Source organism: Prionailurus viverrinus, chromosome B1, assembly GCF_022837055.1.
Source record: "Prionailurus viverrinus isolate Anna chromosome B1, UM_Priviv_1.0, whole genome shotgun sequence".
Lineage (NCBI taxonomy): Eukaryota > Metazoa > Chordata > Mammalia > Carnivora > Felidae > Prionailurus > Prionailurus viverrinus.
In genome coordinates this window covers 21,119,213-21,145,834 of record NC_062564.1, presented here as the reverse complement: position 1 = coordinate 21,145,834, position 26,622 = coordinate 21,119,213, and the positions used below count along the sequence as shown (strand labels likewise).

Genomic DNA, 26,622 nt, shown 5'->3' with positions numbered 1-26,622 from the left:
AGGGTCCACAATGTCAGTGCGGAACCCGACACCAGGCTGAAACTCACAAACGTGTGAGATCATGACCTGAGCAGAAACCAAGAGTCAGACACTTAACTGACTGAGCCACCCAGGTACCCCTACCTAGCAGAATTCATAGTCATCAGCAAGTAGGGGAGCTAAAAACAAAAGTAGGGCTACAGAAATCTCTAGTCTTTACAGAATGTGAACTGAAAGAACATACCTGCTTCGGAAAAGTCAGATCCCTCATTTCTCACCTTCGTCTCTTAAAACAGACATGTGATACTCCACTGGCTTCTTACACCATAAGGTCTGAGCCTCTTCTGCTGCTAGTGACAGCAGGTTTCTAAGCCAGGTGCACTGAAGGCCTCTCCCCTACAGCTGCTCCCGTAAGAAGCAAATACCCCACATGCCTTTGCACTGAATGTGCACCTCCAAGCAAAAGAAAAAATTTCAGAAAAAGTTATGTAGAAATCATTCGAGCATGTACTTTATTGACCTACTTAAATCTTACAAATGCTAGGCAAAGGCAGATTTGAAGGTTTTTCTATCTGTTCAGAAAGAAAAAGGATAATTTCTAAAGTACTACATTAAATTAAGAATGACTAGCATCGGGGCACCTGGATGGCTCAGTCACTTAAGCATCCAACTCTTCCTTTCGGCTCAGGTCATGATCTCACAGTTCTTGAGTTCAAGCCCCACATAGGGCTCTGTGCTGACAGTGCGGAGCCTGCTTGGGATTCTCTCTCTCTCTCTCTCTCTCTCTCTCTCTCTCTCCCTCTCTCTCTCTCTCTCTCTCTCCCACTCTCTGCCCCTCCTGCAGTCTCTCTCTCAAAATAAATAAATAAACTTACAAAAATAATAATGGATAGCATCTTCATCATGTTTCTAGGAAAACCAAATTGGTGTTTCAGGACTTGGCAGGTAGCGAACAAGATGCAGGTTTTGACTGACTCTGTGTTGTTTGAGCACAGCTGTTCATCACGTGCCCCTTAACACAGAGAAGCACTAGTCTCTGCTCTCGGTTCCATACCTATGGTTCTCATTGACGCCTTCGCTCTCAGGTAAGCCCTCTTCCCACTCCCTGGGGAAGATTTATGCCACCAAGTGGCAACTTTCAACTTGGAACCACCAAGCCCACAAATGGCCCAGTCTCTGCACCCCACCTCTGCTCCTTCTCTTCCATAAAAAAGGAAAGGGTGTTCACTCGAGCAGATAAGGCAGCTGTGGGTAAGACAAAGCAATTAGAAAAGGAAGAAAAACAACCTAGTTTGTTGCCCAGGTATCAGGCTAAATGGTTATGAAAACAGAGTATTTCAGGGGAAAAAAATGAGGGAAGTATCATGATAGACTAATTGGGAGAAACAAAAGGTAACTTAATATTATAATAAAAATACTTTAAAAAGAAAAAGAAAACTTGCAACAACCCACGTAAAACCTGAGTAATACAATTATGTTACTGACTGCTTCCCTTTTGCAAATTTTTTAAAAATTGAAAGGAAAAAACAAACACGAATGGGCATTAGCAGAGTGCGGAGATGGGTCTGGGAAGGGGAAAGTTACAGTCATCAGGAGGACACACACTGTGGGGTTTATCAGAACCAAAATTAACAGTTGAAAGCTAGGCTGCCCCCAGCCTTCTGCTTCATTCAAGGACCTACATGGAGTTGAAAAACCATTTCAAGTGGGGTCAGGAAAGAACACAGCTACTACTGGACTTCGCAGCTTTAGAAGAAAAATAAGGAAGAGGTGCCTGGTGGCTCAGTCCGTCAGACTCTTGATTTCAGCTCAGGTTATGATCTCACCATTCGTGGGTTCGAGCTCTGCATCAGGCTCTGTGCCAGGCTTGGGATTCTCCCTCTCCCTCTCTGCCCAACCTCAGCTCTCTTTCTCTCTCTCTCTCTCTCTCAAAAAAAAAAAAAAATGAGGAGGAGGAAGACGAGGAGGAGGAAGAAGAAGAAGAGGAGGAGGAAGAGGAAGAAAAGGGGGAGAAAGAGGAGGAGTGGGAGGAGGAGGAGGAGGAGGAAAAAGATGTCTTCTATTTTCAACCAACAAGTGTTTGGATTAACCACCAGGGCTATGGAGGCTCTTAGTGGAAAAGAACTTCTAGACTCAGAGATAAGTGTCGTCAATAAAAAGAATATTACAACCGCAGACACTACATAACAGCAGTGACTTAGACTAGGACATAAAAAGTTAAATTAAGCAAATTAGGGGCACCTGGGTGGCTCAGTAGGTTAAGTGTCTAACTTTGGCTCTGGGCATGATATCACGACTCATGAGTTCGAGCCTCACCTAAGGCTCTGTGCTGACAGCTCAAGAGTCTGGAGTCTGCTTCGGATTCTATGTCTGTCTCTCTCTTTCTCTCTCTCTCTCTCTCTCTCTCTCTCTCTCTCTCTCTCTCTGCCTTCCCTGCTCATACTCTCAGTCTCAAAAATAAATAATATTTTAAAAATTTAAATAAAAATAAACTGAGCAAATAAGATGATGTCAGTCATGAGATTTTTTTAAATCCTAATAAATGTGCAAAAGATTTGGGGACTAAGATGAACTGGAAAAAAAACACTGTAGTTTAGAAAAAATGGTAAAATAAACAAAGAAGATGGTTCAAATGTTAAGGGACCAACCAACACTAATTGATACAAAAATAAACAGCAGAAACAAATTGGAGGAGAGAAGAAGGCACATGGGAAAAATGGAAGCTCTCTGAGAAACAGGGGTCTTTTCATCTGAAAAATATAGATCCTTATTGGTACACTGGATCTATTTTTCATTGGGCCAAACCTTTACTTTAACCTAAATTGTTCTTTATTCAGAATTAAAGAGCTTACTGAATTTGGCTACATTAATTTTTCATTCTTACCAATCTGAATTCACACAAAAGACAAACCAGTAAAAGCTCACTAGATTTTTAGTAGTTTGATGTACCCTTATCCCAGAAATCCTAATTCAGTGAGGAGAGGATCTCATGAGCTCTGAAAATATCTCCTTCATAGGACTTGACTTAAATGGACTCTGAAACATTTCTTCTTTTGTAAAAAAAAAAAAAAAAAATAATGTTCTTTACAGGACCTTGTAGTTTAGTTGTGTGTCCATAAGGGTAGCTGGAAATAGGTGATTTGTGTTGGTGACTAAGCAGAATAACCAAAGAGAGCTACCCCGTGCTACTAGGATTCAAAGTATACCACACCCCACCCCACCCCCACACACACCCATTCTGATATACCTAGAGGAGGGGGAAGGTGTGTTTTGTAAAAGATCCTGAGATGGCTCTGATAAGCCACCCCTACTCCTAGCTGGGACCCCCTCCACCTTTCCCTACCTCCGCCCAGATCCGAATTCTGCTTCCAAGGTTAAAGACTGTAATGTGTCCTAATTTTAGCCCTGCCTCTCACATTAAACTGTGAAACTGTCTGGGTTCTATTTCACCTTCCCACACTTATTAAAGTACTATGTTTTATGTAAACTGGCATCTCTAATTCCAGCGTTTCAAAATGCTGGTGGCTTTTTAAAAATCTTCTAAGGTAATGGGTTTAATTCAATTAACTGCTATCATTTCCTTTCTTGCTCTCTGGCTGTGTCTAACACCTAACTCCCACACGCCACCTTTAAGAAAGGGTGTGTGTTTTAAAAAGTGAGGCACGCAGAGGTCTTCCTCCCTGGGGGCCCTCACAGTGAGAGTCCTGGCGCTCGCTGTCATGTCATCACCGGCCAGAGCCCTCACGGCCACTGTCATCGGCCCTTCCAGCCACTCAGCTCTTTCCCAGTTCTCTGGGCTCTTCCTAAATCCCATTAATCCGGTCAGAGCACAAGTATTATCCAGTACACCCATTAATCAGTGACACAGAAATTGCTGGCACACAATTCTCCTCACAATCCCTGCTGCACGCAACCTCACATACATCTTCCCAGAACTTCTGTTCCAATTATAGTGTACCCTCTAAAAAGTTCAACTGCTTTTCTGGCTAACTCTGCAGTTCTCTGCAGCACACAGGGATCAAAGAGCCTCAACCAGCTGCCTTGAAAGGGGAGCGAAGTCGAGGCAAAATGATCAGATTTTGACAGCTCCCTGGCATCATTTTCATTAGACAGCTTTAGTTCTCCATTATCTGCAGATGATACGGTCACATTATCAGAAACGGAGGAACCAGCCAGACCTCTTGCAGTATTGACGATCAAACCTCTTGCCCTGAATCAAAAAGCATTTAGCAAAGGAACTGTAAACACAGATCCCATCTCCCTCATCAGTGACTTTGGTGTGACCCTACCATGGACATTGCTCTTATATAAAAGATTTACTTTTACTGAATTCTCCCAGGAAACTCAGACGTCTATTTCTTGTAGGCAAAAGAACAGCACAACCCATACAAGCCACGTAGAGAGACAAGAGACAATCTAGAGAAGTGCACAGTAAGCCATTAAGTCTGAAGACCTCAAGCTGAGAGACTGAACAAGAGAGTAACTAACAGCACCTATGTTTCAAATCAACTAAACGTTCTGCCCACAACACTTAAGGAGGTTTCGTTTAAGAGAACCAACACATCCACATGGTGAATACAACTGATGTTAACAAAGGTCCAGTTATACCAACCTTGGGAAACATACATTACCATCAAGAAGCAATAGAAACCAAACCTTGAGGGGTGCCTGGATGGCTCAGTCAGTTAAGCGTCTGACTCTTGGTTTTGGCTCCCATCATTATCTCACAGTTCGTGAGTTCAAGCCTTGGATTGGGCTCTGTGCTAACAGCGTGGAGCCTGCTTAGGATTTTCTCTCTCTGTCTCTGTCTCTCTCTCTCTGTCTCTGCCCTTACCCTGCTCTCTCTCCCTCTCAAAATAAATAAATAAACTTAAAAAAAAAAAAAAAAGAAAGAAAGAAACCAAACCTTGAAAGCCCCAAGAGGGGAAAGTGCACTGGAACTGTTTGACATCAATGTTTTCCATACAAAACAATGTGTCAGTTTTACCTTAGGCTTTAAGCAAGGTGGCTTGATCATCATAGTATGGGAAGAGCATCATTCTGAGATGATTTCACTCCAAAGGGAAAACATGCTCTAACCCTTCTGCCAAGATAAAGTGAATACTGACAATAATGAAAGAGGTTCATATAGTAAACAACTCAGGGGGAACCCCTAAAAGGCAGAGAATCATTCAGAATTCTTGGCCTCATCTGAGGACTGGGATAACATATAATTCCTACAACACCATAATTCTTTTTATTTTTTAATTTAATTTATATTTTTTAATTTACATTCAAGGTAGTTATCATATAGTGCAACACGATTTCAGGAGTAGATTCCTCGATGCCCCTTACCCATTTAGCCTATCCCCCCCTCCCACAACCCCTCCAGTAACCTTCTGTTTGTTCTCCATATTTAAGAGTCTCTTCTGTTTTGTCCCCCTCCCTGTTTATATGTATTTCTTGAACATGATTTGTGAACTGGAGAGTGTGCACATACGACACGCAGAGGTCCTCCGCCCTACCTGGCCGAGCAAGGCGTATGAGAGAGATGTACACATCATGGCAGTCTCTTTCCTGCGGTATGATGAGCTGTAACAGCTGAAAGTTCTTGCAGCGAATCAGCAGAGGGCACCCAGTAGCGGCTGTTGCCTGTTTTTCAATGGTGGAAATCTGACTGTGAAGAATCTACGACCAAAAGTTATGTGGATAAGCTAAGCACAAATCAGTGATAAATGAGCAAGAAGTAACACAGATCTCTGAGGCACAGACAAGAACCACTCCCCAGTCTTTATCTAGCTCAACACCTGCACTCAGATGACAAAACTGAGATGTTCTGGGAAAGATCGGTCTAAACCTATCATTTTTTTTCATTACCAAGCCTTCTGCTATCCGGGCTAAGTATTTGGAGCAAAGTACTCAGCATATAATTTTGTACAAGACCAGGTAAGGGAACACTGTGGTGGTCAAATGTTGAATGCGCTTACCAGCTAAAATTAAATAAGGTCATGAGAAGTTAGTAAAATAAACCTTGCAATCGACAGAAGTTAGAGATGGCCCCGCTGGGAGGTGCCACCATGCTCCTAAATTCCACATGGAATGCTCAAGTTCAATAGCAACTTGAGACTGTTGTTTTCTAAGCTGCCGGTGGCCAAGTAGGCTGCAGAAGAGATTTATGTTAAAGAAAATCATGCTGAAGTACATCTCTCTGGTGTTTTGCAGGGAGGGGGTCTCTGCCCCACCCTCAATGGCAGCATTCGTAACTTTTTGTTGTCGTTGTTAGAGTACAGCTGACACACACACTGTTACATTAGTTCCAGGGGTACAATATAGCGACTCGTCAGCTCTACACATTATACTGCGTTCACAAGTGTAGTTAGGATCCGCCATCATTCTTCCCCGCTAAGTAATGCCTGCCCCCTTCTGCTCAAAATGCAACATCTATGCAATACAGAACAGGGAAAAATCTACAATTCAGGGATTCTGGTTCCAGTCATAATGTCCTGGTGGGGTGGTTATATAAAATAAGAGCTATCAAATGGTCTCATTATTAAATAGCAGAAATACCTGCCAAGAGGACTCTTCCCTAGCTTTTCTTTTCTTCTCTTTTGAATTATCAGATAAGTAGAGACAATATAATAAAATGACTAAACGGCCTGCACAACTGGAACCTACAGATAAAATGTACTGCAAATAAAGCACTACATAAATGCTGTATCTGGCACTGATTATTCTCGAATGTCTACTTAACAGCTGTGACATGAAGCATTTATATCTCTGGCTATTTCTGTCTTTGATGACGTTCAAATAATTAGTGTTTAAAATGAATAAGTAGATCAAGTGGATTCGACTCTGTGCAGAAAAAGGCAAAGCTGACCTTCCAAAAACAGTTCTCTGAACACCCAAGGCCAAAAGCCCACCCACCTCACCCTGAGGCCAAACAAAAGAATGGAGGATCAAACTTGTTACATTAAACAATAGAAAACACGTAAAGCCAAAAAAAGAGACTGCATACCCATGTTTCTTTTCTGGTGTCAGGTGCATTTTCCACGAATATTACATGAGTAGCCGTCAAATACAAAGTACCTAGGGCTGCTTTTTTAGAAGATATTCGATCTACCAAGCGGACATTTTCGACCTAGGGAAATCATTTTGACAGAGTTATAATAAAGCAAAACACTATTCATCAAGATTAATAGTAAGTAGGTAATCCTGTGTTTAATCCAAAATATAATTTTGAGAACTTTCCCCCTTTACTTAGACCTCAGACATGTTTCTGTATATCAAAAGATTAAAATTCACCAATTACTTAAAATATAATTTTAAATGTACCACAGGTTTATAGACCTGTTCTTTAAGAATACCCTTTCCGTGGGGCGCCTGGGTGGCGCAGTCAGTTAAGCATCCGACTTCAGCCAGGTCACGATCTCGCGGTCCGTGAGTTGAGCCCCGCGTCAGGCTCTGGCCTGGGTGGCGCAGTCAGTTAAGCATCCGACTTCAGCCAGGTCACGATCTCGCGGTCCGTGAGTTCGAGCCCCGCGTCAGGCTCTGGGCTGATGGCTCGGAGCCTGTAGCCTGTTTCCGATTCTGTGTCTCCCAGTCTCTCTGCCCCTCCCCCGTTCATGCTCTGTCTCTCTCTGTCCCAAAAATAAATAAACGTTGGAAAAAAATTTTTTTAAAAGAATACCCTTTCTGTATTTTAAGTAAGTCAGCATTTTTAATTCAGTATATAATTCTAATTTAAAGCAGGATGTGTATGCATCAAAGTTCTGATTTTTACAATAACCATGTATGAATTATGCCTATTAAAAGGACAGTAATGTATTTCCCTATGTATTTCTCCATAGTAGAAATGGCCTCAAAGCAGTTTGCTTCCACATAAACTAGCAAGAAAATCACATATGGGAGCAAAAAGTATCCAAGGAATGTGCTGCAAGTTTACAAAGAACACCTATCAAATTAAGATGCTCACTTTCATTTATAATAAAATGTCTCTAATAAATGGAAGTTTTACCACCGACCTTCGAATAGTTAAAGATTTCTGGAAACAATTTTTATCAAGTATACCTCTCATAAGCAGAGCAGTTTCAAGGATATGTGCAGTGGGATCATTCCAGTATGAAATAGAATGGAAATTCTAAGACAACCTCTACAGGGCACTAAAACCTGAAGGAACTATGACTAACAAGCAGAGACACCACAACCACCCGATGCACATTCCTGTAATGATGGCAGCTTGGCAATGCCACTTACTACTTCCCAGGATCAACCTTCTACAGACACTGGCTCAGCCCTCACCCAAGTCAGGATGGTTACTCAATTCTGTGAGGCAGCTTCAGGGACTAGTAAATCATATTGGCTCCAGTCTTCGGTCTAAAATGGACGCTGGGGCCCTGCTGTATTTGGGGAGCACAGAGCTTCCCAGCTGCTCCAGGGAAGACCTAGACCTAGGGGGGTACCAGACCTAACGAGCACTCCTCAGGACACCCAAGTCAAACAGCACTTGAGACGCTCCATTGCCCCACTCTTCTCTGAGCCCTGGAACCAAACCAGCCTTCCTACCCTACTTCTTCCCAGTTTTCAGGGATCTGAGGAGGTAAAGAATGAGGTATTTGAAATATTCTTTTATTCATACGATTTAGCCGGAGGTGGTGGCATGAGTCCTGAGGCCTTGTGAAGGCCTATGGATGTTAAAGATGCGAGTTCAACAACAGGGTCTTAACCTACCAGCTCATAGTTGTAAAAAGTATTTCTTCTGTTACTCTGTTACTGATATGCTCCACATTCTTTTTTTTTTAATTAATTAATTTATTTATTTTGAGAGAGACAGAGACAGCACAAGCCGGAAGGAGAGGGGGATGGGGGCAGAGAGAATCCCAAGCAGGCTCCACGCTGTCAGCACAGAGTCCAATGGGGGGCTTGAACCCACGAATTGTGAGATCGTGACCGGAGACGAACCCAAGAATCGGACGCTCAGCTGACTGAGCCATCCAGGCACCCCTGATATGTTCCACATTCTTCCACTTGGTTATTCCTCATTGTATCTCTTTTGTAAATGGTCTTCATATCATTGGTTTACTTTCCTACTAAGTGATCATCATTTCTTATGTATTCATAAAAATTGTTTATATTAATAAGGACAGTAGCCTACAGCCTAATTTTTATTTGTGTGTTTTACAACTTCCTCTTTACCCAATTCTTTTACTGCTTCTAGTCATTTTTTTCAGTGAAGTCTCTTGGATGCTCCTTGGTAGACAGGAATCTTTTCTGCTAATAATTTGTTTCTTCTTTTCTGATATTCATACATCTTTTCCTTTCCTTGTTTCATGGCATTAACCAGAAACTTCGACTAATACTAAATAGCAGTGACAATAGTCACTCATGTTTTCATTTCTTTTTTTTTTTTTAGTAACATCTTTATTGAGATTTAATTCACATTCCATACAATTCACCTACTGAAAGTGTGCTGGTCAGTGGTTTGTAATATATTCACAGCCTTATGCAACCATTACCACAATCAATTTTAAAACATTTTCATCACCCCAAAGAGAAACCCTGTACCCACTAGCAGCCACTCTTCATTTCTTCCCCAACCATCAACCTACTTTCCGTCTCCGGGGATTTGCCTATTCTGGACAGTGCATATAAAGAGAACCCTACAGTACGTTGTATTTTGTGATTGGTTTCCTTCACTTAGCATCATGTTTTCAATCCATGTTTCAATCCAAGTTGATCCATGTAGAATATATCAGTATTTCGTTTCCTTTTATTGCCAAATAATATTTCATTATATAGATATGGATATGTCACATTTATATTTCTCCACTTGTCAGTTGATGGACATTTGGGTTGTTTCTACCTTTTGGTTATTATGCATAGTGCTGCTTTGAACATTCTTGTACAAGCTTTTGTGAGGAAATTCATTTTCATTTCTCTTGGGTACACACAGGTACGCTCACACACACACACACACACAATACACACACACCTAGGAATGGAATTACTATGTCACACGGTAACTCTGCTTAACATTTTGAGGAACTCGCACATTATTGTCCAAAGCAGGCGTACCATTTTACATTCCTACTACCAACGTACGAAGGTTCCAATTTTTCCACATCTTCGACAACACTTTTTATAATCTTTCTTTTTTACTACATCCATCCTCGTAGGTAAAAGAACGCATCTCACTGTGATTTTGATTTGCATTTCCCTGACGATTAATGATGTTGAGCATCTTTTCATGTACTCCTCTGTTTTTAATGGAAACACTTCCAATATTTCACCACTGAGTTTGATGATTTGTTTTACCACATTGTGGAAGTGACCTATTCTTAGTTTACTAAGAATTTTGATTTTTGAACATCAGGGATGAACAGTGTGCTTTCTAAATACATATTTGGATGAATATTTTGTTTTTACTTTAGTCCTATATAACCAATAATAGCAATACATTTCTTAATCTTTAAAGAAGTCTTGGATTCTTAGAAATGGTGTTTTAACTTTTCTTATATTTTACCACCTATAACTGTTTTGTTTTCTGTTATGTCTTTGCATCTGTGCTTTTAAGGGAGATTGACACGTACCAGCCTATTTGTTCTACTTTTATCAGGTGAATTCATCATGGTTATGATGACACTCATCAATCTGGAAGATTAATACACAACAACTTACTAATCATTTTTTGAAGCAAATACAGGCACTTCTTTATACATAAATAATTCTTTAATTATTCTTTCAATTTCTTATGTGGTTATGTATCGACTCAACGTTACCTTTTTAAAGATTTTTTTTTTAAAGTAATCTCTACACCCAACGTGGGGCTTAAATTCACAATCCTAAAATCAAGACTCACATGCTCCACCGACTAAGCCAGCCAGGTACCCCTCAGTGTTACCATTTTTTACTAAATCTCATTTTGACATCTATTTTCTTTACAAGTTATCTTCTAATAGCGGTTGCCAAATTCTCATAATCTTTTAATTCCTACCTACGGATGAATCCCTCCCTCTTTATCCTTTTTCTCATTCCTAAATTGTGAATTGTTTTTACTTTCTTGTGATTAGATAGGCAAAGGGTTTTCTTCAAAGTAACAGGTCTTGGATTTATAGATTTAATAACTTTTTTCTGTTTAATTTCTGCTCCTTTGTTAGTAATATTGCAGCTTTCCTCGGTATATCACGTGGCTTTGTTTCTTTGTTCATTTCTAAACTCTCAGGTTTAAGAGTCCACTCATTGATTGTCATTCTTTTTATTTAATAACAAGCCTTTAAGTCCAATCATTTCCCTCCAAGTAAATCTTTGGCTGCACCTTATGAGTTTTATTTGTAGTAGTATTCTTCTTCCTTTCCAGAAGAGTCTAAAACTGCATTTTTTTATTGCTTCTTTGACCCAGGAGTATTTAAGGAGATTATTTTTCAACTCCCACATGATCAGATTATTTTATTTAAACTGTTGTCGTTAAAGGCTCTATTCTGAAGTAACTACAAGAAGTATCTTATGGAAGAGAGTTGTGGGAGAAGAAAAGCAAGGGGATTTATTATTTTTGGAACACTTCTATGGGAAAATACTGATTTGCATGCTAAAATATAACTACCTAAATTAAGTGGAGGTTCAGGGGTGACACATCAGTTAGCAGTATCTAAATATGGAATGTAAATAATTTTCCCTGCCCTTCAGACTAAGGAGACAAAACTTTATTGGGATGATCATGTGGAACATAGGATAATATTTTGAGGCAAAAATATTTAGTATGGATTATTCTCTCCATAGAAGTGAAGGAAGCTATACCACTTAGATTATTTTTAGAAAACTTCGGTGAAACAGAATGAGGTTGACAGATGGTGGCAGATTAGAATACTTAATGAGATTTTTTCTGTGTCTTTTTGTTAACTTTGGCTGCTGTTGCAGGAAAATTACATTTCAAAATTTGGCAACAGTTCTTAAAGGTCCCATCACTGTTAAAAGTAATTTCGAAGTACAGGGAGAAAAAAAGAAACAAAAAAAAAACAACGAAGGAAACAAGATGAGCCTAATTTCCCAGTGATCTGCAACAACAAAATAAATGAGCAATAAAAATTAAAATTCAGTTGTCTGAGAAATTCTGTGACGGGGAGGGCACTGCTCAGGGGGCCATCACATGGTTTATGCTAAGATAGCCAGAACATTCTTGACTGGAACTCTAGAGTCAGTCAACTGTAGATTAAATGAAACAAATCTTAAGAGTTTGGGCACCATCCTGACAACCCACTGGTTCAAAAACTCTGCCTCACTGTTCAGCTAAGTTAATTCTATCTTATTTAGACATATTATAAGCTGTATGGTAATAAGGCCTATTTCGTGTCCGGACTGACAGGACTCAGGAGACTACCAGCTTCTCTGGACAAAGTTGTTACAATTCATTTGTGTGCTCCCAGCAACACCATGTTTAAGAGACACTAGGTATTCGTGCTCTGTGAACAGTAGTTCATCTATGCAAAACATCTGACAGTGTATCATTAATCCTTGGGTATGCATTTTTCGCATTCTGACATTTCTGAAAACGGAATATGTCTTACGGTTAATGGGTAAGAAGCCATTGTGTCATTTTAAGTGACAGTGCTTCTGCCTTTCTTTTTGAGATACAACATCTTGGTGCATTTTGTCATCTCTGATGTCTTGGATTTGCTGAAGTGCAGTTAAGTTTGTGGTCACTGACACGTAAGTGATACTTGAAACCATGAGACCCAAAGAGGTTACCCAGGAGAACATGCAGAGTGAGAAAAGAAGAAATTTGAGGAAATCCAACCTTTAAAGTTCTGATACAAGGCGATGAATCAGAAAAACAAACTAGACAGGAATCCAGACGGAGGAGGAAAGTCAGGAGATCGTGCTGTCATGGAAACGTGCAGCGGAAATGGTTTACGAGAAGGGAAGTGTCCATTCCCAGGGCTGCTGAGACATCAAGTAAGGCAAGACGTGTAAAATGCCCAATGGGCTCAGTAACGTGGAAGACGCTGGTAACCTTAGCAGGTGTGGTCCTGGGAGCACGGAGATCTGGGAGCCGTAACACAGCAGCAGGAGGAGTGAACTCCACAGTAGTTGAGAAAGCAGAGACTCTCCTCCTTGTAGAAGGAAGGATGGGACCAGGCAGAAGGCACAGCGGGATAGCCTGACCACTGGGACGCCATCCTCCAGAGCACAGGAGGAGCCTTCCAGAAGCAACCAGCATGTCAAGACATGTTAAAGAAAGAATCTTGTTGTGTTGCCAAAGTGGGGGCATCTGGAGCTGTGATACACACAGGAAATATCAACAACTCCCATTAGGGGTTGAGAGAACTTGAGAAGAGTTGAGAACTTGAGAGAAATACATTTTTTAATGTTTTAGTTATTTATTTTGAGAGAGAGAATGAATGAATGAATGAATGAATGAATGAATGAATTCCAAGCAGGCTCCGCACTGTCTCTCATCACTGAGAGAACTTGAGAGGAGTTGATAACTTGAGAGAAATACATTTTTTAACGTTTTAGTTATTTATTTTGAGAGAGAGAATGAATGAATGAATGAATGAATGAATGAATGAATTCCAAGCAGGCTCCGCACTGTCAGTGTAAAGTCTGACACAGGGCTCAAACTCAGAAACTGTGAGACCGTGACCTGAGCTGAAATCCAGAGTCAGATGCTTAACTGACTGATCCACCCAGGCACCCCATGAGAAACACATTTTAAAGGATCAGAAAAAGAAGATGAGGCTCATTGGACAAGGATTCATTTATCCTGCTAATACTGAAGTCTTCCCCAATCCTACAAAGGATTCTCCCTGAGCTTTTAAAAATGGTCTTTTTTAAAAAAATTATGAAACATGTACTTATTTACATAATGTTCAAAGATTCAGAAATATAGAAGGAAGGGAAGAAAATCACCCATAGTCCCATAATCCAAACACAAGCACTTTTAATCTTTCAGTGTATTTTAGACAATATTTATACCTCATTTTAAGCATTATTTGATTAGGTAGTGAAGGGCCAGAAGAAATAATCGCAGGGACAGGAAAGAAAAGTCTCTTCTCAGTCTTTTGCTTTACTGAACCTTGCCTTTGCCCCAGATCTTCAGGAGGGTTGCTATATACCATGATGTGTTGGTGGGCTGGACGGGGGCTGTGTAGCTAGACCTGGGGCAGGTTGTAATTCTGTGCAGCAGGGGCAGGGAGAACAGAGACATGAGCAGATGCTGAGACAACCTCGGCCCTGACTCCTTTGGTGGGAGCAGGGAGTGGGGGCCAGAGGGGACTGTGGAAATGCAAACCTCCATGGGAATTGGCAGAAATTCCAGGGAGAGTTTTGGACTTCCGAAGGGAAAAGAATGGGAGTGTTCAAAATAGCCTTCCCGATAGTTCATGGATCAGGCCAATCTCAGCTGTCATTTGGTTTATGTCAAAAATTACCAAAATAATAATAATAAAAATAATAAATATTTTTAGAGTACTTACTCTAATGCCATGAATTGGGCTGTCCCTTTGCAGAAGTGACTTCAGTTAATCCCCACAATAACCCCATGGGTTAGGTCCTTACATAATCCCCAGTTCACAGTTACTGGGGACCAGTTTCCCCAGGCCACTCAGGCGATCTGCCGAGCCAGAGCCCAAGTTCATTGTTGATCGAGGCTGTGGGCACCAGTGAATGCCTCTGAGATCATTTTAGTCCTGTTCTTCAAAATTAACATATGTTGGATAATCGATACACGATTATTTTAACCAATTTTATACATGAAAATTAGTATCTGAAAATTGAGGGCTTTAAGACAAAATTAAACTATAAAACCATATTCACAAGAATATTCTTGTGAATCAGCATATTCTTTGAGATAAACCCAAAGACGGACACCCTGTGCAGGGAATACAAGGGTCCCAACGCGGGCCTGAGGAGGTGTTCCGCGTTCTCAGGACGAATACAGGACAAACTACCGAACATCCAATCCCATCCAACAACATGTCTGTGTGTAGCACCAGGTTCAGCCGTAAGACGAACAAAATGGTGAATAAGAATGAGCCGTTGTCTGTCCTTACAGACTCAATGGAAGAGACTGTGCCCCAGTTTAACAGCCTTTTCATTCCCATCCCTGCTCTGCTGGCTTTAGATTGAGGGAGGAAAAAAGATTTCATCAGTTTTTCTAGGCCAAGGCTGAAAAGCTTCAGTGACAACCCTGGGCCCTACCACGTCATCAGTGCCAGGTCTGAAACAGGACACCCGGATGCAGAACACAAGTCCAGCTCAGTCCTTCCCTCGCCGCCTGGGGATCCGGGAGACCTTGTAAATCGCTGAGACGCGGAGCCTCTCTTCAGCAAGTCTCCATCACACCATCTAATTTCAATTTTGATAGAATACGAGCTTTTCCCTTCTCCCATGCAGATCAGATATTGCATTGTGGAACATTCTGGATTCCCAGAATCGTATCAGACTATCCGCAAAAGTGAAGCTGCTCTGCGGGACAAGAAGTCCACAGTACGGGGTAGGATGACCTTTTATTTAAAGACAAAAGAAAGGCAAATGGCACCAGCCACCAGCTTTGCTTGGGCCAAAGACCACATGAATTAGGCTGAAGGTCACTGCCAATCGCTTGGGGGAAGAGACCCAGAGGTTGCTGAACAGGGAGAAATCTAAATGCCTGCAGTAGCCAAAACCTAGGACAAGTTTATGTTCTAATCTAAGAAAAGCAGCTAGATAAATAGTTTGTCGTGCTAAATTTGGTATCATGACATTTTCTAGCTCTACCAACATGAAAAAGTATTTGTGAGTCAGGAGGCCTGGGCTCTGGTGCTCGTTCTGGTTTGGGAACTGAACTGCTGGGCACAGGCAGTTTACCGCCCATCTCTGAGCTCTGACTTCTATAAGGGACCCACAGAGCATGTGGTGTCTTTCTCGAACAGGCTGCTGTGATAACTCAGCAGTACTGCTACTTTACAGACAGGCCGGAAAGCACACGAAACAGGGACTGAGAAAATATATAAAATAATGACACAATATTAAATTCTCCAGAAATTCAGCCAGTCACATGGCTGGCCAACAAAACTCTTGTGATTTCCTAAGGGGAAAAAAGCACCAGCTCGGCACCAACACCCAATTTCTGGGGCCCAAAGGAGAGAGGTGAACGCACCAAGCCCAAGAGCAGTGCCCGCTAGCCTGGGGGAGCAGCAGCCGGGGCCCCAACAGGCTCTTTTCCGGTCTCCAGGCTCCTGGAGAATCTCTCCTTTCCTCTTTTTGGGGTCTTAGCATCTGGCTGCCTGGGAAGCTTGGAGGACTTGGTAAGGCTTCCCGGGTTATTTCTACCTCTGATAATTCAGTATCATTTGGTTTTAAGTCTGAATGAATGAAGTATCTTATTGTAGTGTTTAAATCTTTTTTTAATGTTTATTTAGTTTTGAGAAAAAAAGAGAGACAGTGTGAGCAGCAGAGGGACAGAGAGAGAGGGAGACACTGATTCCAAAGCAGGCTCCAACTCTGAGCTGTCAGTACAGAGCCCGACCCAGGGCTTGAGATCACCAACCATGAGATCATGACCTGAGCCAAAGTCAGACGCTTCATCACTGAACCATCCAGGTGCCTCTCTTACTGTAGTGTTTAAAAGAAAGTACTTTTGTTCGAGCCCCGCGTCGGGCTCTGGGCTGATGGCTCAGAGCCTAGAGCCTGTTTCCGATTCTGTGTCTCCCTCTCTCTCTGCCCCTCCCCCGTTCATGCTCTGTCTCTCTCTGTCCCAAAAATAAATAAACGTTGAAAAAAAAAAAAATTTAAAAGAAAGTACTTTAGTGGCCATTCTTTAACAGGTGACATCAGATTGCATCTTTGTTAAACTATTATATTTAATTGTAATGCTCATAAAATCCTTTAAGATAAAGTGAAAGAAAACATTATGTAAAATGTATGTTTACAACAGTATGCCAACCTAATTTCTGAAAACATAATATTTTAAAATCTTTCAATCTAGCCACCCATTTTTTACAATCTTTAATGGTGATATTCAGGCACAGCATACAGACCAAGCTGGCTTCTAATTACCCACCCGTCAAATTCCCACATCACTGGTCAGAAAGTAGCCAGATGACAAGGCAGACTTGTGCAGAGACCAAACTTGAGGCCTTACTAAGCTAAGAGTCAAGGCACAATTCATCTTTCCTAAAGGGTTCATCCACTGTAAGCAACATGCCATATGAGCCACAAACTGTGAAGATGTACAACACAAAAATGTGCACTATTACTTCAGTGTGAAATACACAATAGTTAATGGAGGTCTATCACATTGTGTAGTGATTAGCACAGTGACTAGGAGTGGTGGCCAGAGTCCCACTGCTGAGACATGGAAGCTCCCAGGTTGGGGAGCCATCCCTGGGCATCCACAGTCCTGGGCACAGAGGTTGTCCCAGCTTTAAGCAGTGCCTACTCCCTTGCTTCCCCACTCACTAACTGCTGAGAATCACAATCAGGCCAATGCAGGGCTACTATTCCAGAAGAACTGATAAAGAAGAAAGCACAATTATAGAAGATTCCTTTCAACTTATCCCTTGAGCAGAGGGAGTGAAAGGAGGAAGGGTAATAATAATAACAGCAATACCACAATTTAATGAGCAACTAGCAGGTGCCAGATATTCTGCTAAATATGGTGCATATGCTATTTCTAACCCTAATTGAAAGGGAGACATGGTTATCCCATCTAAAAATGATAAAATAGAGGCACGTGAAAGGTAAAGCAACTGCCCATGGACTCACAGCTGGAGAGTGGCAGAGCCAGATTTTAAACCAACAGTATGTGACCCCCACGTCCACTTCCCTAGGCCTCTCCTGTACTATACCTCTTCGGTCCAGCCCTAATATTGTACATTAAGGAAAGGCATCATAGCCCAAAGCCTAGCCTCCATTTTCCCTGAAATTTCAATTAGACAGTTACAGAGTTAATAAGTACAAAGCTCTCAATAAAGCTGAAGCATTTTCGATGGGGAGCAGCTTGGTTGGCCATTTTAAGGCTGCCTGTTCACTCCATCTCGTCTGGAGGAGCCAACCACCATGGTCCTATGGTCATTACAGCCTGGAAAACCTGGTTCCCCAAGGGGTCCCAGGACTAGCCGGACAAAGTCTTGAAGTGAGTATTGGCATACTTCAGGTGCTAAGGAGTAATGATGTCCTGCGGCATCAGGAGAACCATTTAAGAAATAAAGTTCTACTTCTTCTAGCCAGCCATGCATTAATTACGGAAATGTCCACCCTATTAGAAAATTTTAATGGTTTTATTTATGGTCTATCTCCCTGTGTTGTCAAGTAAGATGTTTTAAGTTTGAAGCCAGAGCTCCAGGATAATGAATGATCCCACCCATAAGTAGGTACATGTGTGAGGGAAGAAGAAAAAAAGTGTATACCTCAGAGTTATTAATAAACAGTAAGGGATAAACAAATCCATAAGAGAGACTTTGGAGATGTCATTCTTGCTCCCACTGAATGTTCACATTTCCCCGGTTAAAGGAGTGGTAACGACAGAATACACAAGAAAGGTGGACGGCATGGTTAGAGTTGCCAAGTACCTTGACAAAGAAGAAAAAGTGAAGCAATAAAACATTCTTTGGACCATTTAGAGTTGTTATAATCTCTTAAAACAGAAGAAAAAGCATTCAATTTTTCCACCTTAAAAAGAAGCACTTCTAATACTCTATTTGAAATCTGCTGTGAGAGTAGATCTTAAAAGTTCTCATCACAAGAAGAAAAAATTGTAACTATATGAGGGGGTAGATGTTAACTAGACCTGTTGTGGTAATTATTTTGCAATATGAACACGTATCGAATCATGATATTGTACATCTGAAGCTAATACAATGTTGTAGGTCAATTCTATCTCATACACCTGGAAAAATTAAATCCTATTGTAAAATATCACCTAAGAAACTTGTTTGCAAAAAAATAAAATAAAAAGCACTTTTTTTCCCTACTGACATAAAGTTGTTTAAATAAATAATAAGGGATAGTCACGAAGCTTTAGGAGTTTTCTAATCCAGCCATTTGATAGAAAAATCACGAACACTAATCCTTCTCCCCAAAGACAGATTTAATCTGTTTAAAACTATAAAACCAACGAAAGTCTTTTCCCAGGACCATTTTATTCAGAGGTCAGATATTGTCGAAAAACTAAGGGCAAAAATCACAAAGCACAGTCCAAGAAAATATATGACATGTAAGCAGAAGACATACTTGTACATTCTGCCCTTCATAAAACCCGTATCTTTTATATAACACAGAGGCAACTACTGGGGGGATACACACGTTGAGACTGCATAAAAATAATCCTATTTCCAAGCTGCCTAAAAATGTGTCCTGCTGTGAAGCTGAATGGTTTCTTAAAACAGAGTTAATATAGTCAGATACAACACAAGGTGAGGTTCCTATGAAAGAACCCCATGAATATTAGACAGCTGCCATCCATCAGCTTTTAATTTAATTACGCCCTTTTGATTTAATTGTTATTAACTTGTTGAGCATCTACGCTGCACCAAGCACCCAGACTATTTACCAAAGGATATCTAACTAGTAACACTGCCTACAGATTATATGACTTCACCTCTGTCAGGAATCTTCTACACCCAAGAGAGAAAAATCTCAACCTCATATTGCTTAAGCCAAAAGAAATCTGACTGAAGTGTGCATTCATAAGTATCTGTGGTGAGGCTGGCTTCACAGTGGCCAGGGGTTCAAAACACCCAGCCCCTCGTCCTCATCTCTCAGTGGTCCCCCTCTGTGGGCTCTTGGCTTTCTGCTCACGGGGGCTCCAGCGATCCAACCCCACCTCCCACCACACCCATGACCAGTGAGAAAAAGCACCAAAGACCCTAACAAAGACTCACTGCCTTTCACTGGGTCCTTAAGCTTGCAATGACATGATTTTGGCTGGATTCGAGGTACAAGCCACACCACAAACACAGGGACTGACAAAAGAGTAGGCATGGCCCTGAGAGGGAGAGGTGAGAACTGATGGTGACCAGCCAAGGCCAGCACATGTCCACCACACGACCTGTTCCCAGGACTGTCACCCAAGCAGTCATCCTACTGTACTCTTTCATGTCACCCCATATTCAAAACCGCAGGAGCTCCCCACTGCTGCTGGGCAAAACCTTCCACAGCCTGGCCCCTTCTTTAAAGCAGGCTCCCTTTTTAATACCCCAAACCACTGCTGGTATCATATGACAGATGACATTGATTATTCTCCAAAGATACACTGACCTACTGGAGTCTATGCATGTAAAGGTAATTCTTCCTTGAATTTCTTCCTCTACCACCTAGCCTGTGTGGCTCACATCTTCAACCTCCCTCCCCAGGTAGCAACTTCTCTCTGGGCAGAGCCAATTTCAACCAGGTTAACCGAAGAGAGTTCAAATTTGAAAAGAAGAGAAACCACTTTGAAACAGACTCATAATCCAAGGGGTTTAGACAGACCCATGGGTAGATATTGGTAGAAAAGTTCATCCCAGTCATCTTGATCTAATTTCCAAAAGTAAGGGGGAAAAGGATAGATGTGGCCACCCAGACTCTTTTGTTACGGTAGTTGCACAGAAGGACACTGAAAATTAATAAAAATTCTGGAATTATATGCATGTTAGAAAGATATTTATCCAGTGTGTCAGCTTCCAAAGTGAAGTATCTACATATTTCCCCAATTTGCTGGAGAATTTAAGTCCTTTGTCCACATGGGAAATTGGGTACTTGATAGACATATTTCTACAGATTTTTGAGCCACCTACAAATCTCCAAATAATTCCAACAAATAATACTATAGTCTTGGGAAAAAACATAAGATTTGCAAAAAATGTTTTTAGAAGAAAAAAAGTCAGTCAAGATAAGGATATTTTTACCCAGCTGAGGTCAAGGTAAAGGAAACATCTTGATGATTTCAGATAGCCTTGAATGCCTATAAATGGGCAGGTTGTTGAGTTCCATGTACCTATACAATTGTTACAACAGTAGATCTGGCTGCAATTTCACTAAACTTTAAAAATTCCCTGAAAGGGATAATAAAGCCAAAATAGTTAGTGACACAGAGCCACAGCTACTTAAGAACTGAGTGCTAGGAATTCTTGGAAAAAGCAGAGGCCATTTTTGCTCAGGGGAAACTACAAACGTTATGCCAGCAGCCAATTCTCATAAATAAAAAGTCAGGCACTTGAGAGTTTTGTACAGGGTCCATATAATTTATTTTGGTAGGATGACCCTGGATGTGTAGGCTTAAAAGAACATGTGCTGTTGAACAAGAGGACAGTCCCAGGATTTATTTCAACACCACCTTAAAATAACCCCAACCAAAAATACCATTTTCAACAAGCTCAAATAAGAGAAAAAGAGGAAGAAATACGAGGAAAATAAATGGAGAACAGATGTGAGGCCCATTGTAACTCAAAGAATAAATGTATGGAGTGATCTATTAAAGATCATTTAAAAACAATAATCATTTTAAAAAAATAATAAAACAGTCTTGGGAGACTAAGACCTTGCTATTGACCTTGAAGCATTATAGAAAGTCAGAGGCTTAGTTTGATGATTTTCTTCCAAAAAGATTTCTAAAATTCTAAAATGCTTCTGCAGTTGACATCTTTTGGACAAAGGCACTCTTAGCAAAGCACTAGGCTGTCTACTTATATAGCTCTTTGGGAACTATGGGAAAATATTTTTCCTAGGGCAAGTTGTGCCAATTAGAACTTACTGCTGGTCCGAAGAGAGGAGAGAGACGGGCTTGGACAGAACCAAGTCGTACACACCCCTCCCACCATCTTCTGGCAAGTGTCAGTGCCAGAGGACAGAGGGGTACAGCCATCCGCCCAGGGCGAGGCCAGCTCATTTACACGTTCCCATGCCTCACCCAGGGCTCCCAGCCCCCAAGGACAGACTCCATAATCCACACCACATTCTTCTCCTACTCCTCCTACAGCACAGCCCTCTGGAGGCCATCACCGCCATTCTGGGAAGTAAGTGTAAGCAGAGAACCCTGCAGACACAAAGACGTGGTGGGCTCTTCTGAGCCCAGGGAGAAAGGCTGTACTGCCACCCTGTCACCATGAGCTCGGAGGCCACCAAGGGCAGTGAGGACCCACTCACTCAGCACAGCATGGCCCTTCCAGCTGAACACCCAAGACCTGCCTCCTCACCACAACCTTTCCTCGACCATCCCACTCCACAGCAACCATTCTCTGTCCCGTGGATTGCTGTGGCCCCTGCGGCCATTGCTATTTATTTCCCCTTTACCTTGTGCTGCCTTATTACGTACTGTTTGCACCAGACCACTGCACTGCTGCTGAGAATACATATCCCTTATCCCCACTATTCTCTGCAGCACCATGAACAACGCTACAATAGAACCATGGGAAGAAAGAAGGAGACACAGTCAGTGGCTTACTGGCTTCCTGAAATGAGAGACCACTGCAGTGATGTCAAAGGAACGTAACACCCCTCGACTGTGGGGCCCTAAGGACAGACATTATGCCCCTTCACCTTTCCATCCTGATGCCTAGCCCAGGTATGTGCCAAAATATTCGTCCGGTGACACAAAATTAACAACATTATGGTAAAACAAAGTATGGGAGGGCTTGTAGGTAAAATCAGGTCTGATTAACTAGGAATGCTAAATAGTGAATCTGAATTTTCAGACAAGAACGTAAGGAATATTCAGTTGTGGAAGATGTTGCAAGTATAAAAGAACAGACATCGAGGGGGAAAAAAAACCCAAACTTGGTTGGCAAAAGTGAAAACAAAGTGCCCTGTAGCTAACTTAGAACTAAGACTTTTTACTTTTTCCCGCAGCTGGGATATAGTATTCAGCTGTAGTTGAAAAATCAGTCTTTAAGAGCTGCTGTAAACACAAGCCAGCGTGTAAAAAGAAAAACTATGCCATTAAACTAGATAGATTTTTTTTTAAGTCCATTAGTCTTCATATAGGACACAGATTACCCATTGTTGTAGAATCTGCTAAGTTTTAAGAAAGTTAGTTCATCTTTGCTTTAGGTCACACGTTCCTTATGTGACTGCTGCATAGGAATACATAGCTCTTCATAAACAGTCTTATTTGTCAAGCGGGACTAAAGAAGATACCAACGTCCTGTCAGTTTATGGGTATGCTGCACGGCTGAACTTGGAGTCACTGTGCACGATTCTTTTTTCTTGCTGTCATTTATAATATGCTTTGTGAAAATCCTTGGGACTAAAGTTACAATGTCAACTTCAAAGCTGGTTTTCCTTGCAAAACTCAAATCTGTGAGGTTGGGACCAAGCCCAGGTAGAACATGTTTATTGGAAGCCATTCTTCTATTTTCTCATGAAGTATTTTTGAATTAATTAAATATTAGCATAATTGTGTAAGAAATAAGGACAAAAATAGTAGGACGCTAGGCTGCTGAAAGATAGTGAAGCATGGACACAACATCACTTTAAACCATTCCTGTGACCCATTCATTGGAAGAGTATTCACTGTGCAACTTGACTCCCCGCTAGGAAGAGAGTGCTCCCAGCACTGTGGATGCAGTCGTGGACAAAACAAAGCCACTGGTCACACGGAGCCCGTGTTATGTTTGGGGACGAGTGGGCAGGAATAGGCAAGAAGTAAAATAAATACATATATGCACACCAGAAGATTCTGGGGAGCAAAGTCAAGCTGGATAAGCAGTTGGGTATAGACAGGCATCAGCAAGCCCAGGAAAGTCCCCTGTAATAAAATGATGGGATATTTCAGTAGAGAACCAAAGTAAGTAAGAGGACCGGCCATAAGGAAATCCAGGAAAAGAGCATTTCAGGCAAAAGGAACAACAAATGAAAGGCCGTGAGCTAGAACAGTCTGGACATGCCCAAGTGTCTACAAGGAGTTGATATTGGGACCAGAGGAGCAGGAGACGAGGTGCCCCAGGGAGCCAGGGTGATCTGTAGCACCTTCCAGGACAATGTGAGGACTCTGGCTTTCCCTCTGAGAGGGGTGGGAAACAACTGGGAGGTTTACAGGATTTGGTAAATAAATCTAAAAATGGAAGATTTTCTAAGGTCTTGGCTTACAGCGATTATATGAATATCTACATGTATTTAAAGAGTATCTTTTATTTAATTCTTTCCTGCAATGTAAATTCCACAAAACTAGGGACCCTGCCTGTCTAGTCCATCATTGGATTTCCAGGGCCTAAAACCATACCTGGCATATAGGACACACTCAAGGAATACTTGATGAGCGTACAAGTGAATGAATAAATGCAAGAATGATGTCTTTGAATCTATCCACTTAGCTCAAGAAGGCAGAAGCCCTTTCTTCAAACCACCACTCCCCAAACTGGCGAACAGTTCACTTCAACGTGTAAGTCAACTGTGTAAATGTACCTGGAACATTCTAAATCACTTTGACTTTGCTACATGCCCCAGGGAATGAAAGTTTCTTTCATAGCTTGGCAATAACTTCATTTCTCCGGGAATCTGTGATAAGCAGTATTTTAACAAACGAAAAAGAAGAGAAAAGTAAACATACAATTTTTATAAAGTTGTCATAGCCCGCCACAAAACTTTAAGTGGGGGTTATTTTTAAACTATTTTAAATGGCTGTGGGAGGAAGGGTTGGGTTTATGTCCTGGGAAGTACTTTTACTCCCAAAGGCTTCAACTAGCTGTCCACCAGGGGAAAGGGCACTAAAAAAAATAGCTTAGACTGTTTCTGGCTTAAGAAATATGCTACAAAATGAGCTGCCTTGGATTCTCTCTAAGTGCAACACAGGAATACAAAACTGAACCATCACACGGGACAAAGTCACGGAATCCTGAGTGTTTGGTCGAAGAGTTTAATTTCATGCATACTTCACAGCTTGTCCCGTTCAGATTGGAAAAGCCAATAAAAATAAGCTTTAAATAAGGATGAGAAAATATATGTACATCTGTTCTGCGAAAATAAACATTCCAGACACTGTTTTTCTGGCAGAGATATGACAGAAATGACAACTGAACAGAACCAGTTAAAGACGAAAGTTCAAGGGCAAATACTGAGATTTACTAATAAATAAATAAAACGGACATACATAAAAGGTTACAGTTTCAAGTCTACCATTCCTCACAAGATTTCCAAAGTTTCAAGGTATGTAATGCCTTCATTATATCCCTTTTGAAAACTTTAAGGTTACCATGTTACTTTCAGCCACTTTAAAAAAAAAAAATCAAAGCGTGTCTCTCAGTTTCTTCTGCACACATCCACTCCAAAAAGATTCTCCCTCAGCAATCCAGGGTGATGTCACTGAGGCTTTGTGAAGAGGAACCCAGGCCACTGCAAAGGATTCCTGAACAAAGCTTGACATCTTTCCTAAAATCCACGTGATTCCATATTCATCCATGTTCGATAAATTAATGTTTTTATAAAAGGAAAATATGCTCTCAAGTATGGGTGTGAAGTACAGTAGGGTTACAGGAAGGCATTCTTTGTAGAGTGCCTTCAGAGGAAACAATGTAACCCATTGTGCAGTGGGGAAGCGAGTAAGTCAAATGACATGTTTGGATTAAGAAAATGTTTTTTATTATCAAATTTGATAGAAGCCATTTCAGCATACAAACCTGTGGCCACCTCTTTGTGCAATAAAGATGATGATAAAAGTAATAAAAACAGCTGAAATGTACTGAATGCCAAGTTACTAAGCACCTTAAGTGTATTCTCTGGTTCAGTCTCCTAACTGGTTCCAGATGAAGAAATCAAGGCTTTGAGAGACCTCACATGACTCATTTAAGAACGTATACCTAGCTACAAGTCAAGATTCTGTGATACTAGTTGAGGCTGAATATGGACATCAAAAAATACAACTGCATGTCCAGTAAGAAACCCATGCATCTATGGCCTATGCAAAATCAGTTCAACAGTGAACTGATTTCCCACAAGGGTGTCAAGACAAGAAAAGACTTTTCAATAAATGATGCTGGGACAGCTGGAATTCGATGAGAAAAGAATGAATTTGGACCTCTAATTCACACCAAACACAAAAATTAACTCAAAATGGATCAAAGACCTGAACAGTATAAATCTTTGTGACCACAGATTAGGCGATGGCTTCTTAGATAAGCCACCTAAAGTATAAACAACCAAAGAAAAATAGGTAAACTGTGCTTAATCAAAATTAGAAATGTTTGCACTTCAAAGAATATGAAAGTGAAAAAAAAACAAGCCATAGAACAGGAGCAAACATTTTCAACTCATATGTCTGGTGGGGGCACCTAAGTGGCTCAGTCAGTTAAGCATCTGACTTCAGCTCAGGTCATGATCTCACAGTTCGTGGGTTCGAGATCCGTGTCGGGCTCTCTGCTGACAGCTCAGAGCCTGGAGCCTGTTTCAGATTCTGTGTCTCCCTCTTTCTCTGCCCCTCCCCTGCTCGCACTCTGTCTGTCTGTCTGTCTGTCTGTCTCTCTCTCTCTCTCTCTCTCAAAAATAAACATTAAAAAAAAAAAAGGAACTGGTGTCTAGAATACATAAAGTTCTGATATCCAGAACATATAAAGGCTTAACAACTCAACAATCAAAAGATAGATAACCCAATTTAAAATGAACAAAAGGCTTAGGACATAATATAGGAGAAAATCTCAATGACCTAGGTTTTGGAAATGACTTTTTAAATACAACACCAAAGGCATGATCTATTAATTAATTAATTTGCCTACATGGCTC

General features: G+C 41.2%; 1 protein-coding gene across 1 annotated transcript in view; it reads right to left on the bottom strand.

Moving 5' to 3' along the window:
• The window catches only part of MTMR7 (myotubularin related protein 7), a 107,203-nt gene that overhangs the window by 59,203 nt on the left and 21,378 nt on the right, over positions 1-26,622 (bottom strand). The window contains exons 2-3 of the mRNA XM_047854828.1: positions 6,974-7,096; positions 5,484-5,646 (exon numbers count right to left, since the gene is read on the bottom strand). Coding sequence (XP_047710784.1) covers positions 5,484-5,646; positions 6,974-7,096 — 286 coding nt within the window. The remainder of the gene's footprint in view (positions 1-5,483; positions 5,647-6,973; positions 7,097-26,622) is intronic.